This window comes from Anabrus simplex, chromosome 3 (assembly GCF_040414725.1).
Source record: "Anabrus simplex isolate iqAnaSimp1 chromosome 3, ASM4041472v1, whole genome shotgun sequence".
Classification (NCBI taxonomy): Eukaryota; Metazoa; Arthropoda; class Insecta; order Orthoptera; family Tettigoniidae; genus Anabrus; species Anabrus simplex.
In genome coordinates, this window is record NC_090267.1 from 15124020 (window position 1) to 15139581 (window position 15562).

General features: G+C 37.7%; 1 protein-coding gene across 3 annotated transcripts in view; it reads right to left on the minus strand.

The window, feature by feature from the left end:
• LOC136866948 (zinc finger protein 792) overlaps positions 1-15562 on the minus strand; it is a 134003-nt gene that overhangs the window by 65010 nt on the left and 53431 nt on the right. For 2 of the 3 annotated variants that reach the window (XM_067144040.2, XM_068226960.1), the window contains 2 exons: positions 7227-7349; positions 4621-4716 (listed from right to left, as the gene is read on the minus strand). In XM_067144040.2, coding sequence (XP_067000141.2) covers positions 4621-4716; positions 7227-7349 — 219 coding nt within the window. The remainder of the gene's footprint in view (positions 1-4620; positions 4717-7226; positions 7350-15562) is intronic. The other variant, XR_010859593.2, reaches the window with a different exon arrangement.

Sequence of the window (15562 nt, forward strand, 5' to 3'; positions counted from 1 at the left end):
TTCTCCATAAAAAGAAATCTCTCCTGAACCACAAACTATATGAAACTCATTTAGAAGTTTCCACTCTCCTTTGCCCCCTCGAATGGACGTCCTTTCAAGTCCACGTCTCCAACAAACTTAACCTCACTTTGTTAAAGAAACAAAACACACTTGACAAGAAATGGAATGCTCTTTCAAAAACAAAAACAATACTTAGCAAACATAACAACTCAAATAACACAAGGTCTAATGATTTTCACCAACCTGTAGTAAACTTAAGTAAAATCATTCTCGATGCCGATGATCTTGATGTGCTGAGCAAGGGACCCAAACATAATTGGGGTAATCCTTCTAACCGTGATAATTTAATTTCCACCATAGCTGAATCTGAATTGGCCATTAATAAATTACCAATTAATATACAAGAAGAGGTCCGATATGAAGTCAAACACAAGCTATCTTCCATCCTCAATCAACAACAAACCATTAAACCCAACACAGTGCACGTAGCTAAAGTAAACAAACTTAAGAAAAAAGTGAAACAAAACGACTTAATTATAACAAAAGCCGACAAAGGAAATGCTACCGTAATCATGGACAAAAGTGACTATGTTAATAAAGCACACACATTTTTTACAGACAACAACTTCATAACCTCTAAAAAAGATCCAACTAATAAAATACAAAGAGACCTAAAAACCATCATCAAGAACATTTCATTTCTGTTTAATGACCTTGAAAAATCCAAAATGATTATCATGAATCCGAAACTTCCCACAGCCAAAGCGCTACCCAAGATCCATAAAACAGACATCCCCATAAGACCCATTATCAATTTCAGAAACAGTCCGACCTATGAAGTATCTCGTTTCATTCACAAATTCCTCAAGTCACACTATCGTTTTCAAGCCAACACATCAGTAAAGAACTCCTTAGAATTCTGCAATAAGATCAAACACTTTAATTTATCCAAACACCACACTCTTCATTCTTTTGATATTAGTAACATGTACGCTAATGTTCCCGTTAACAGCACCGTACAACTGATCAAAAACAATCTCTCCAAATTCAGCAATTTAAGTATAGGCGAAATAGATGAATTTATTCAAATTCTGGAATTTACTTTGAACAACAATTTCTTCACTTTCAATAATGTCATTTACCAACAGATAGGTCTTCCCATGGGGTCACCAGCTTCAGGAATCCTTGCAGACATCTACATTGATCATTTAGAACATTCTCACATCATTGGCAAGATCAATGGCATTCAACACTGGACACGCTTTGTAGATGACACCTTTGTTATTTTAGACTCCCATGTTACCAACAGCAACACAGTACTTGGATTTCTCAACTCTATTGACCCACATATAAAATTCACCATAGAGTCAGAAAACAATAAAGCCCTTAATTACCTGGACTTAACCATTATGCGCAACAGCAACAACACTTTATCCTTCAATATATACACGAAACCCACCCACACCATCAATACCATCCATCAGACCTCTGTGCACCCAGACATACATAAAAAAGCAGCTTACAATAGCATGGTCCTCAGAGCATTAACTATCCCTTTATCTCGCAAGAATTTCAAAAACGAAATTAATACCATCTACAACATTGCAGAACACAATGGTTACAATAGAACCTTCATCAGCAGAATCATCAATAGATACAAAAGCAGACCCAAGACTACCCTAGTAAAAGATTCTGCTCCAAAAGAAAAATTTTCCACATTCACTTTCAATAATAGTAGCATTTACCAAATTTCTAATATTTTCAAGAAACACAGCATCAAAATAGCTTACAGAACCTCCCACACCAACTCCAAACTCATTTTCAATCCACACACTGTCAACAATAACAATAGCAACATCAACAACAAATATTTGAACTCCGGAGTTTACAAATTAAAGTGCCAATCCTGTAATTCCAGCTACATAGGTCAAACAGGCTGCAATTTTGTCATAAGATACGCCGAACATCGCAACGCTCTCAAATATAATCTTTTTCAGCTATGAGCGAACACCATAAAACATCCAGCCACGAATACACTTCAATAGACAAAGACCTGAAGATCTTGCATTATGAGCAAAAAGGCACCTTGCTCAACATTCTCGAGAGCATCCACATCGATTTAGATCAGTTTGTGAACCCCACTCACAATTTAAATGAAGTCAGCGAGAAAAAGAACATTCTACTTGAAACATTCATTCCATACATTTGTCAGAATTTCCATAACACAAACAAACCCCACCTCCATCTCCCCGACTCACCACCACTCCCCCCCCCTCCTCACACCACCCCTCCCCCTCCGCTCCTTCCAACCTAGCAAACACAGCCAACCAACAATAGACTCGATCACGCGACCGAGACCGTCACTTTAAGAAGGCCACACCATTCGAGTTTTAGAAGTCAGCGAGTAAACTATCATCCTCTTGAAACATTCATTCCTTATATTTGCCAAACAAACCCACCTCCATCTCTCCAACTCAACATCCCCTCCCTTCCTCAAACCAGCCCTGCACCTCCCTTCCCCCTCCGCTCCTTCCAACCTAACAAACACAGCCAACCAACAATAGACTCGATCACGCGACCGAGACCGTCACTTTAAGAAGGCCACACCATTCGAGCTTTAGAAGTCAGCGAGTAAACTAACATCCTCTTGAAACATTCATTCTTCATATTTGCCAAACAAACCCACCTCCATCTCTCCAACTCAACACCCCTCCCTTCCTCAAACCAGCCCTGTACCTCCCCTTATCCCTCCGCTCCTTCCATCCTAGCAGACACAGCCGAACCAACAATAGACTCGATCACGCGAACGAGACCGTTACTTTGAGAAAGCCAGGCCACTAGAGAGGACAACCACCTACTGCACATCGTAAGTTTAAGCTTTCTTCACAACCATTCCACACTTTTTACTTATCAACCCATGTTTCTCATACAACCTCATTTTTTCCATTACAGATTAGAACTTCATTGACGGTTTCCACTAGATTACTACAATTTACTATGCATCTGTCTTCTACCTAACACAGCTTCTCATATTTTTATATGCGGCCCTTCCGACCCCTCTATAATAAGGCAAAACACCAGCCAACATTATGAAACAGTAATGAAGAAAGGGACCGCAAGATTGAGAAGATATTAAGAATGCTGCTATTTCTGAAGCCTTAAATTTAAGGTGTTTTTTCTCCTTATCACAGGCTTTTCGCCTGCAGGTTAATTCAGGCTTGGTTTCTCTCAAAATGTTTGCTCCCGCTCTCCTCCTGACCATTTTGATGTGATGGGTTTCCACTAGGATTTTGACAGCGATTTCAAACTGTTTTGTCGTTTTTATAAACTAATAATTTGTAAACTATGAGGTCTCACCATGTGCTACTATTATTCATTTCCATCTGCATCATTTGTTTTCTCATTCCCTTGTTTCTTAGGTTAACGCAGTTTTTAGTATCAATTATTATTTCAAATTAACACCTGTTTCACTGAATTTTGTCGCAATAAGTTGTTTTTTGCTCTGCATATTGATGTAAATATTGTATATTTGTGCTATTTTGTTTCCGTCTAGGCTCTCTTTTATTTGTTTTTTCATTTGCACTTTCATTATGTTTTTTAGCATTTTTTCAACTCATATTATGTAAATTATTCCAACCCCCCTAATTTTTTCACTGAAGATGGCTCAAACGAGCCGAAACATGTCTGAATTTGTTTACTCCGTCTAATGACGGAATATATGATGTATTGAATAGGAGGATACTTTCATTTTTCGCCATTGTAAAGACTGATTTGTAGTTTTTAACATACTTACAAAAAACCTGGTCACAACTCTGCTGTGCTAATCTACTTAGTAATTTACATTTTTGACTTGAGATCCGTATACCCTTCGTGATCCATGGCTTTTTTGAAGATTCATTAATTACTGCAAGTTTTTTTGGAAAGTGTAATTCAAATTCCGTTAAAAAAATGCTTAAAAAGGTTCTATACTTTTGGTCAATGCTATGACCGAATGTTATTGGAGTCCAGGTCTTAAGTTTAAGGCTTTCAATGAAACTGCCACATGCAGCTGCAGAGAAAAAACGAGTTAATTGTGCTTGCTTTATTTTGGTTGAATGCTTGCTAGCATTCTCAAATTCTAGTTGTAAAATTTGAGCATGATGATCTGATAATACAAAATTTATATTGGATGCTTGCATTTTAGAACAATGGAAATTAATACAAATGTTGTCTATCGTTGTAGCTGAGGTGGCAGTTACCCGGGTGGGTGTAAAAATTAAGTGTTTTAGATTACAGCTTTGAAGAACATGCAGTAGTTGTGATGTTGATGGAAGGTTTTCTTCAGCAAAATCTATGTTAAAATCACCACAAAGTATTACTTCTGCGCTGCTATTCCTACCGAAAATGTTATGAAGGACTTGATCTAATTTTTCTAAGAAAATTTCCACATCAGCATCCGGTGAACGGTACACGGTATACGGCAGTTAGTGCAAGACCTTGGAACTGCTTGAAGTAAATATGAAATTTGGCAATCTTATAAAAATGTACATTTCTGTACATCCTCCAAATCACGTGCTTTGAAATGATGGCTCACCCAATGAAATTTGTTCAGCCATTATCATACCAAATTATGTACATTACCTCACCAGCATGTTCCTGTGTTGACCCTGGTTCTGTTGATTCAGATTTGGTTTCTTGTTTCAAAGTGATCGTTCCAGATACAAGTTCTAAATGTTCCTGCAGAAAAAGAAAAGTTTATTAGGCATACTCTTCACATACATCTGCCAATATAGTTCCAACAAATGAGCAGGACAATTAATAATCTCCTGGCATTTCAGTCAGTTTTAAAACTTCATTAATATTTTAGAGAAATTGCTACATATACCAGAGTCCTTAAAACCATTCCGAAATGGAGTACTTCAGGAGAAGAACAGCAGGCCCTTTTTTAACTGCAGAGCAATTATATCCCACATAAAATTATTTAAAATATCACCTGGAAATTATGAAAATATACAGAAATATTGATAATTATTTTATTCAAAGCATCAAACATCATCATCAGTTTTTTCTGCATCAAGCATATAAAGCAACAAGCTACTGTCAATAACTATAAGGTTCTTTGGCCTCCTCGATTGGTGCATAGATCTGACAAATCGTGATTTTCACATGAAGTGTTCAGAAGCGGCCACTGACCCACCTCCATCCAACATGAGCGCATTGCCCGCTTTCTTTTTTAACATCAGTTCACCACAATGGACACGGTGACATTTGTACCGCACACCAGTCGATCATGGCAATCCAGTCTCATTTTGCTTATGCCCAGAATATGTAACTGGTAATTTTTGAATTAACGTTATACTTGCACCAATTTACCACTTAGAGCATGGTTCAAATGTTCCAAGTTCCCATTTGTATGTTTGTTTTGGTGCTGGCTGAACCCTATTGATTTTTTAGATATATTAATACACTGATTTTCTTGAGAATGGTGAAACTTGAGGCTTCTCTTTTCTTTTTTTTTTGCTATTGGCTTTACGTCTCGCCAACACAGATATGTCTTATAGCAACGATGGGACAGGAAAGGGCTAGGACTAGGAAGGAAGCAGCCGTGGCCTTAATTAAGGTACAGCCCCAGCATTTGCCTGGTGTGGAAACGGGAAACCACGGAAAACCTTCTTCAGGGCTGCCGACAGTGGGGTTCGAACCTACTATCTCCCGAATACTGGATACTGGCCGCACTTAAGCGACTGCAGCTATCGAGCTTGGTGCTTCTCTTTTTGCTGTTTCCACAGTTGTACATATGTATTTTTTTCAATGTAGACATGCTCATCCTACGTCCAACCCTCTTGGACTTGGGAACGAGAACTCGATGAAGTAGGATAATATTTGCACACAACTGCAACATATATTAAATCAAAAAACAACTGAGTGAAATAAAGTTTAAGATATGTACTGAACACTTAACGCATCAATCAATCATCACCGACTGGTATTCTGGCAGATGCCGGTGGTGGGTTTCCTATCAGTCCTTTCTTAAATGATTTCAAAGAAGTTGGAAGTTTATTGAACATTTTCCATAAAAAATTATTCCAGCCCATAATTCCTCCAACTAGGTTAGGTCAATCAAAAACCCAGACAGTTGCCAACCATGTATTAAGATCATACAAGACACATTTAAGCAGGATCATCATGATTAACGGATTCCAGTTATTCATAAACATTTAGCCCTGCATAGTAACCTTATGCAAGTAAGCAAATCAACTAATGCAAGTAGAAATAGAAATGAATATTGACCGCAATGATATGGCCCATGACGGGCGACTTCCACCCCCTCTACAGCGTGACGGCAGTAGTGCCAGACCTTTCCAACAGAACAAAAATGACCTAAGCCACCTTAGCTCAATGGTAGAGCAACCGACACAAAATCACAAGGATGTGGGTTTCAGTTGGCCATTTTAGTTTTGTAGCCTACTTAATATCTCTTTGGCGTACAGCTAACCACTCTATCCCCACCAAGTGCCAAGATTTGGATAGTGGAAGTCAGCAGGCAGATGACTTTCATTTGCTTTTACTTAACATCTCTTCAACATGCACTAAATGTATGTAACATGACCTAATAGGCTGAAAGTTGATTTTGAAGAAATAAAGATCATTTAATAAAAAACACAGACACACACAAACACACACACATACACATAATTCTGAAGGCCTCAGCGTACCAAAATTATGAATAGCAAAAAGTCCAAGGAAGCTAAAACATATACCAAAGTATTGTTGACTGAAAGCAACAGTTATAAAATTCTCTAAGCATTTGTTACTGAAAATCTAAAACATAATCACACATCCTCTCCTAAGCAATCTCATGTAAATGGGTTAGTGCAACGATTTCAAATATTAGGCTATGCCATAGTTGTCCACGACCAATTAATTATCAATGAAGTTTTATACCATCCCTGATGTTAATTTTGTTGAGTAGCTAGGGAATGTTGTGCCAAATCCTTGCAAGAATGTTCCTCGTCAGTTCTGCAATTTAGAATAAATGTTACTATCCTCCTCAAGACAATCTTGAAAAACCTACACCAAAAACATGTCTTCACAGTATTATGAACTATTGCTAAGAAGCAAGTTCATTCCACTCGAAAAGAAAAGTATGAAAGTAGGAAAATGATAAAAAATATACATAATAATAAATTCCATTCAAGAAAAAAGGAAGAAAGTAGTGTAATTTTATTTCTGGAAACAGGACTCACCACCTTCATGACGTGTTCAGTTGCTGAATGTAATGTGTCATTTTCTTCCTTTGGAACAATTGGAGTGTGAGACTTAACCGCCTTAATACTGTAAATATCAACAGGATTACTTGTGAACGCAACCTACAAAAGAAAGTGAAACAGAGGATATGAGCTCAATTACATTTCACATCACTACATTGTGAGTCACAGCAAGTAATTGGCTGTTATATTTAAATTATTAAAAGAAATATTAGCAAAATATAAAATTATGATTCTCTGTATCTCATTGCTAAAGACAGCAAGATGATATTTCCATTTTCCCACTCAGTTACTGGTCTCTGTAAATTAAATCATTGGAAGTAAGAACACAAGATATTGCAATCCAAAATTAAAAGGAAAAATATTACAGATTTTGCTGGAGAACAGAATGGCTGCTTACCAAGTTCCTACTGGCTGTCAGGTGAAAGTTGCCAGTGTGTATGAGATAGTTAATAGAAAATTACTACTAAAGTACTTACTGTACATGTAGAAGGAGATTCTACCAGTTCATTGACATGAGTGGTATTTTTATTGCTTCTTATTATAATTATGGAATAGATTATGTTCCAGCGTATGGGACCCGGATGAGCATTACATGATTTAAGAACTAGGAAACATCCAAACTAAAGCAGTGCAACTTTTTCTGGGTGATTTCTGACAAAACAATAGTGTTATGAAAAAGTTTTAAGCTTTGGGCTGAGAAGACATGGGAATAAGGAGATGAACATCTGGACTAAGCAGAATCGTCCAAGCTGTCAGCGGAGAGATGGCTTGGTATAACATTAGCAGACGAATAAGCTTGAATGGAGTTCTTAAAAGAATGAAAGATAATATGAAGATAAAGTGGAGGACAAATTGGGGTGAATGCTTGTTTATAAGACAAGAAATTAGGGATTGGAATAGTTTGACACAACAGTGATCAATTTTTCCAACTTCTTTGGAATCGCTTAAGAAGAGACAAGATAAAATCTAACAGGACATTTGCCACCTGGGTAACAGCCCTAAATGCAGATCAGTGGTGACTGATACCTACTGTTATAGTTTGACAACGGCATCAGAATTTACACTGTGTTATGATGGCTGTTCACAGAGGCAGGCCTGAAGTATCTATTGTTATTGGGTACAGTAGGTTGCCACGGATGGAACCCAATAATACCTACTGTTATTTTGTGATGATGGTTGCTCATAGAGGGAGACCTAGAACACATTACAAGGGGTTAACAGGGTAAATACATGAATACAGGAACTGGTAGCATTCTACTTCTAAAACTTTATTATCTAATTACTTAATCTAGATATTGACACACCGGGTGAGTTGGCCGTGCGTGTAGAGGCGCGCGGCTGTGAGCTTGCATCCGGGAGATCGTGGGTTCGAGCCCCACGGTCGGCAGCCCTGAAGATGGTTTTCCGTGGTTTCCCATTTTCACACCAGGCAAATGCCGGGGCTGTACCTTAATTAAGGCCACGGCCGCTTCCTTCCAACTCCTAGGCCCTTCCTGTCCCATCGTCGCCATAAGACCTATCTGTGTCGGTGCGACGTAAAGCAACTAGCAAAAAAAAAAAGATATTGACACAAAGCATATGTTACACATTTACACAGTTTGTGCTCTCTCTTCATTCTCAGTAATACACAGGGACTCTCAACACCAACACTACAGTCTCACTCAGTCACTCAGTCACACTCGTTGGGATTGTCACAGTCCACAGTTCGCAGCCTGCAGTTCAGGAAGATATTCCTCCACATCATCTGGTCCAAGAGACAAATGCATGAAAACAGGCAACAGAATGCATCTTCATCTCCAACAGACTGGCACGCTAAGCTCAAGCAGTAACTCACCTTCACTGGCAACGGAAATGTCACGATGCTCACCCCAAGCTCCTCGCTGACTCCCAGAGTCCACTCACTGAACTGACTAACTGGCAAGTCACTCCTGTCTTATATACCTAGGACAGCCAAGCTATTCCAGAACATTCCAGATGTTGGATGTATCCAGAATCCTCGTAAGGTGGAAGACTCCAGGTTATTCATCTTATAATTTCAATAATCCTTATGCCACGCTGCCACAGGAAGAAGAGAGAGGGCCTGGCCTAGCATCTAAGCTGGACCATGAGTGGTATAGGAATCGTGCTGCTGACAAAGATTGTCCTACTCCTCTGGGGTAATGGTTATTGCCTGACAGATGAAATCACATTATATTGGAGAGTGTTGTAGGAATGAAAGATGACAGGGAAAACCAGAGTACCCAGAGAAAAACCTGTCCTGCCTCCACTTTGTCCAGCACAAATCTCTCATGGAGTGGCTGTGATTTGAACTACAGAACCCAGCAGTATGAGGCCAGTGCACTGGCATGGAGACTCTCTTAGAATATAGTACCATTTTTGACAGTAGGATTTTGCACCCTTTGAGGCCTGGATGCACACAGTGTTTCAGTTAGGAAGGGTGTCTGCTCCTGAAGAAGATGACCCTCGATATCCTGGGACTGACTTGATGTTCGAGTCCTATCAGGTACAGATCATAAGGCATTGGTGGCCAAAGGAGTACCTCAACATCATGCAGACAGTTCACATGCACATGTCCTGTTAAAAGATGGTACCAGGATACTTTCTCATGAGAAAGCAGGGTGTCCACAATGTACCGTTAAGATGTTAGAAATCCAAAATCTGTCAACTGCTGGTAATGCTGTCTCACACGAGCATGCAGCATTCTTGGTGATCCTTCATGGTGCTCACTAACCATTTTACACTGTGCATGACCCATGTATACCCCATCAGGCCCAATAACATGGTCCCATGGTGACAACACTAATGCACTCTGATGGCCATTCTAGCTAACATAGATCATTGCAAATCTAATCCCACTGATGGTATGCACATGTCTGAAATTATGTCGACATCAGACGTTCCTTCCAGGTGCTTAAATTTTTTTGTCAGCGAATGTATTTTCCCTCCTGTTCTGACCAAAGATCACTCATCATTACATGTTTGAATACACAAAGTTTACATAGCACATAGTTGACAGTAGCATACTAATGTAGATAATGTTTATTTTCTTGTGGATAGACAGAGTATGACACTGCCAGTGGAAGTTATAAGTGGCTGCCTTGTTAAACACATGGCATAACATTTGTGATACTGTACTGGACAATTTTCTGAATAAACACAATGAACAAAAGAATATTTTCAGTATGACAATAAAATGGAGAAGAGTACAGGTTTATTGTTTCAATATGTTTACTATATGTAGATCATAGCCATTAAAAGATCACTCATCAAAAATAACTAACAAAACACTAATGTACATGTATTTAAAATCATCCTCTAAAGATTATTTTACATAAGAAAGAATGTGTTTCATTTTTTTATTCCATTACCTGCAAGTTGTTAATGGTATTATATTGTACCAGCCTATTATTTTATAACCCCATACAATATGGACATTTATTTCTCACACAGCAAAAATCTGAGCCATTTATATTTTACTGTTTTCTTATTTCTTGTGTTGTAGTTGTGGTCAGTTTGGCTCATGGCATGGCTCTCATAACTCTCACAGATACACATAATTATGTCATATAGATATTCAGAAGGGGAAGTTAATATTTCTAGATACTTAAAGTTGCTTTAATGAAGCTCTTGAATGTACAACTATAACACTTTGTATTTCTTCAGCTTAATAGGTTTTAAGGTGTAACAAAAGAATCAGATGTTGTGTAATTTAATTATTTTTTTTTACAATGTTTGTGTATTTCAAAAAATATGAAAGTTATAAGTCACTAAAATGTTGTTGAAGTAAAAACTATTAAACACAGCAGGTTCAAAAGACAAGTATTTGTGAAATGTGAATTTAAACTAAGCTAATTATTACTTTGTAATAAATATTTTACACTGGCATATTATTAACTTCTTCCATTCATGAAAAGGCTGTGGTGTTTCAATCTTGCACTATGAGTTAAAGAAAGCAAAGTGCTCACACTATGAACATCTCACATCCTTCACTCTACAATACCAAAAGAGCATGAAAGTGGAAGTGTTTGTCATACCACTAAATTTTACACTTTTAAGATTCTTCCACCGTTTTGATACTTTATTTTGCCTTTTGGCAATTTTTTTTATTTATATGTCACAGTACATGTTTCGTTCCTTATTCAGGAACATCCTCAGTGGCTTAGGTGAATGGTTAAGATTTTAAATACATAGATTTACAATACATTGATTCACTTAAAAACTAAATACGAATTAAGATAGATGATATTAAAAACAATGCGGGGTTAGTGTGTTATTGGTATGGGAGCAGATGATTACATGGTTGATTGACTTAAAACTATGTCTATTCATTAGAATAGTTGTTCAAAAAAGTAACCACCATTGCAGAAGTAGAAACGGTAATACCAAAACTCCCTAACGAAATTCAGAATGAAGTCAGACACGAGGTAAAAAAGAAAATTCCGAACTTAATAAAACAAGAAGAAATAATAATTACCAAAGCGGACAAGGGAGGGACAATAGTAGTTTTAGATAAAGAGGAATACAATAAAAAAACAGAAACTTTCTTCAACAATAGCACTTTTTCGGAAATAGAACGAGACCCTACAACTAAAACTCAGAAAGAGTTAAAAACACTCTTAAGAAACACAACTTTTATTTTGTATGAACAGGACGTCCAAAAATTGATAAACATGAATCCCAGCATTCCAACAGCAAAAGCTTTACCCAAGTTACATAAAGAAGGAAATCCCATAAGACCAATAATAAACTTCCGCAACAGTCCTACTTATAAAACATCGCAATACGTACACACTTTCCTAACCAAACATTACGTTTTTCACAACAAGACACCAATAAAAAATTCCATAGATTTTTGCAAAGTACTCAAAAACTTTAAGTTAACACCACATCAAGTAACATGTTCCTTCGATATCAAGGACATGTACACAAACATTCCAGTGGACGAAACAATAAAAATTATCAGAAAGAATCTCATAGAACATAATCAACTCTGCATTCCAGAAGTAGAGGATTTCATTAACATACTCAAATTCATTACGAAACACAACTACTTCACTTTCAATAACAAAATATATAAACAAGAAGGCCTCCCAATGGGTGCTCCTGCTTCGGGCATTTTAGCCAATATTTATCTCGACTACCTAGAACATACCAAAATAATAGGACAAATAGAAGGTCTAAATTTATGGATACGCTTCGTAGATGACATTTTTGCTGTAATAGATCAAAAAGAGAATAACAGTGACAACATCCTCAAGAAATTAAATACACTTGATTCCAGAATAGAGTTCATACTAGAAAAAGAAAAAGAAAACTCAATAAATTTTTTAGACATAAATGTAACACGAAAAAAGGAAGAGTTCATCTTCAAGATACATAGAAAACCTCCTTTCACTCCCATCACAATATAAAACTACTCATTGCACCCAGAATCGCAAAAAAGATCAGCTTATTACAGTTACATATACAGAGCGTTTAATATACCCCTTACACACAGAGAAAGAGAAAAAGAACTGCTCTTTATTCGCAAACAAGCCCAATATAAAAGTTTCGAACCAAAGATAATAAACAAAATAATTGGTAAATTCAAACAAAAATTACAAACCAATCTAACACCCGAAACAAAAAAGAAAGACAAATACGCTAAGTTCACATTCAACAACCCCAACCTATACACAGTAACCAATTTATTTAGAAAACATAATTATAAGATCGCATATTCAACCAGCAACAACACGAAACAAAATTTTTTAAATCACAACATTGTCATTTCCCTAGGTAAAAACAAACACTCTGAATCAGGGGTTTATAAATTAAAGTGCCATCAATGTAAAAAAAAGTTATGTCGGACAAACTGGGCGCAGTTTTACTGTCCAAAAACATGTCAATGCCGAAAGACATAAAAAATTCTCCGCGATGGGCCAGCACATGAGTTTAACGGGACATCAATTTACAACCATAGAACAGGACTTAACTATATTACATTAAAAAACAAAGGAGCTCTCCTTAATACTTTAGAAAATCTATATATTTATTTAGAACAAAAAAGTAATCAAGACAATAACCTCAATGAAACTATTGATAATAGAAACCCTTTATTTGAAGGGACATTATCAAGTCTCGAAGCATTAGGTAAAAGACACAATACAGATAGTAGAAGAATGAACAAGACAGAGCCTCTGCCATTTTGTACATCCCCTCTACCCAGCACTCCCAAAGTTGATGCCGTGACTGTAACCGACACGCCCCCTCCCCTCTCTGCAGCCCCACCTCCCCGTAGGGAGGAGCATACAACGGAATACACACACCATTACTTCACCAGACGCAAAGCAGCATCAAACATCCCCCCAGGGTCACAGTAGAATCGGAATTCAGCTATAGCAAGGTAAAGGAACATTTTTATACATTCTATTATTACGCAAAGACACATGCTTTCGAACAAATCCCCACCAACGTATTTTATTTCATCTCAGAAATTTGAAACGAGGCTCCCTTCACATTAATAGATCAGCAATCAGCTCCAAAGTTTCCACATTAGACTCAGTCAAAAGCACTATAAACAAGCACACAACATACAACAACTTACCTGGAAGGAAATGAAGAAAACTTTCAACAATTCGAACAATGTTATGAAATTAAACATTTAAAAAAAAAAGTTTAATTGCATACAGACTTTTTATGTAACAAACATACATACATACATACATACATTATCATTATAGACTGTTATGCCTTTCAGCATTCAGTCTGCAAGCCTCTGAGAATTTACTAAACGTCGCCACAATCCTCAATTTGCAACTAGTGTTGTGGCCTCATTTAGTTCTATAACTCTTATCCTTAAATCGTTAGAAAACGAGTCTAACCATCGTCGTCTTGGTCTCCCTCTACTTCTATTACCCTCCATAACAGAGTCCATTATTCTCCTAGGTAACCTATCCTCCTCCATTCGCCTCACATGACCCCACCACCGAAGCCGGTTTATGCGTACAGCCTCATCCATCGAGTTCATTCCTAAATTAGCCTTTATCTCCTCATTCAGAGTTCCCTCCTGCCATTGTTCCCACCTGTTTGTACCAGCAATCATTCTTGCTACTTTCATGTCTGTTACTTCTAACTTATGAATAAGATATCCTGAGTCCACCCAGCTTTCGCTCCCATAAAGCAAAGTTGGTCTGAAAACAGACCGATGTAAAGATAGTTTCGTCTGGGAGCTGACTTCCTTCTTACAGAATACTGCTGATCGCAACTGCGAGCTCACTGCATTAGCTTTACTACACCTTGATTCAATCTCACTTACTATATTACCATCCTGGGAAAACACACAACCTAAATACTTTAAATTATCAACCTGTTCTAGCTTTGTATCACCAATCTGACATTCAATTCTGTTGGATTTCTTACCTACTGACATCAATTTAGTCTTCGAGAGGCTAATTTTCATACCATACTCATTGCACCTATTTTCAAGTTCCAAGATGTTAGACTGCAGGCTTTCGGCACAGTCTGCCATTAAGACCAAGTCGTCAGCATAGGCCAGGCTGCTTACTACATTTCCACCTAACTGAATCCCTCCCTGCCATTTTATACCTTTCAGCATATGATCCATGTAAACTACAAACAGCAAAGGTGAAATATTACAGCCTTGTCTAACTCCTGTAAGTACCCTGAACCAAGAACTCATTCTACCATCAATTCTCACAGAAGCCCAATTGTCAACATAAATGCCTTTGATTGATTTTAATAATCTAGCTTTAATTCCATAGTCCCCCAGTATAGCGAACATCTTTTCCCTCGGTACCCTGTCATATGCTTTCTCTAGATCTATGAAACATAAACACAACTACCTATTCCTCTCGTAGCATTTTTCAATTACCTGGCGCATACTGAAAATCTGATCCTGACAGCCTCTCTGTGGTCTGAAACCACACTGGTTTTCATCCAACTTCCTCTCAACGACTGATCGCACCCTCCCTTCCAAGATGCCTGTGAATACTTTGCCTGGTATACTAATCAATGAGATACCTCGATAGTTGTTGCAATCCTTCCTGTTCCCTTGCTTATAGATAGGTGCAATTACTGCTTTTGTCCAATCTGAAGGTACCTTACCAACACTCCACGCTAATTTGACTACTCTATGAAGCCATTTCATCCCTGCCTTCCCACTATACTTCACCATTTCAGGTCTAATTTCATCTATTCCTGCTGCCTTATGACAATGGAGTTTATTTACTATCCTTTCCACTTCCTCAAGCATAATTTCACCAACATCATTTTCCTCCTCCCCATGAGCTTGGCTGTTTGCAACACCACCA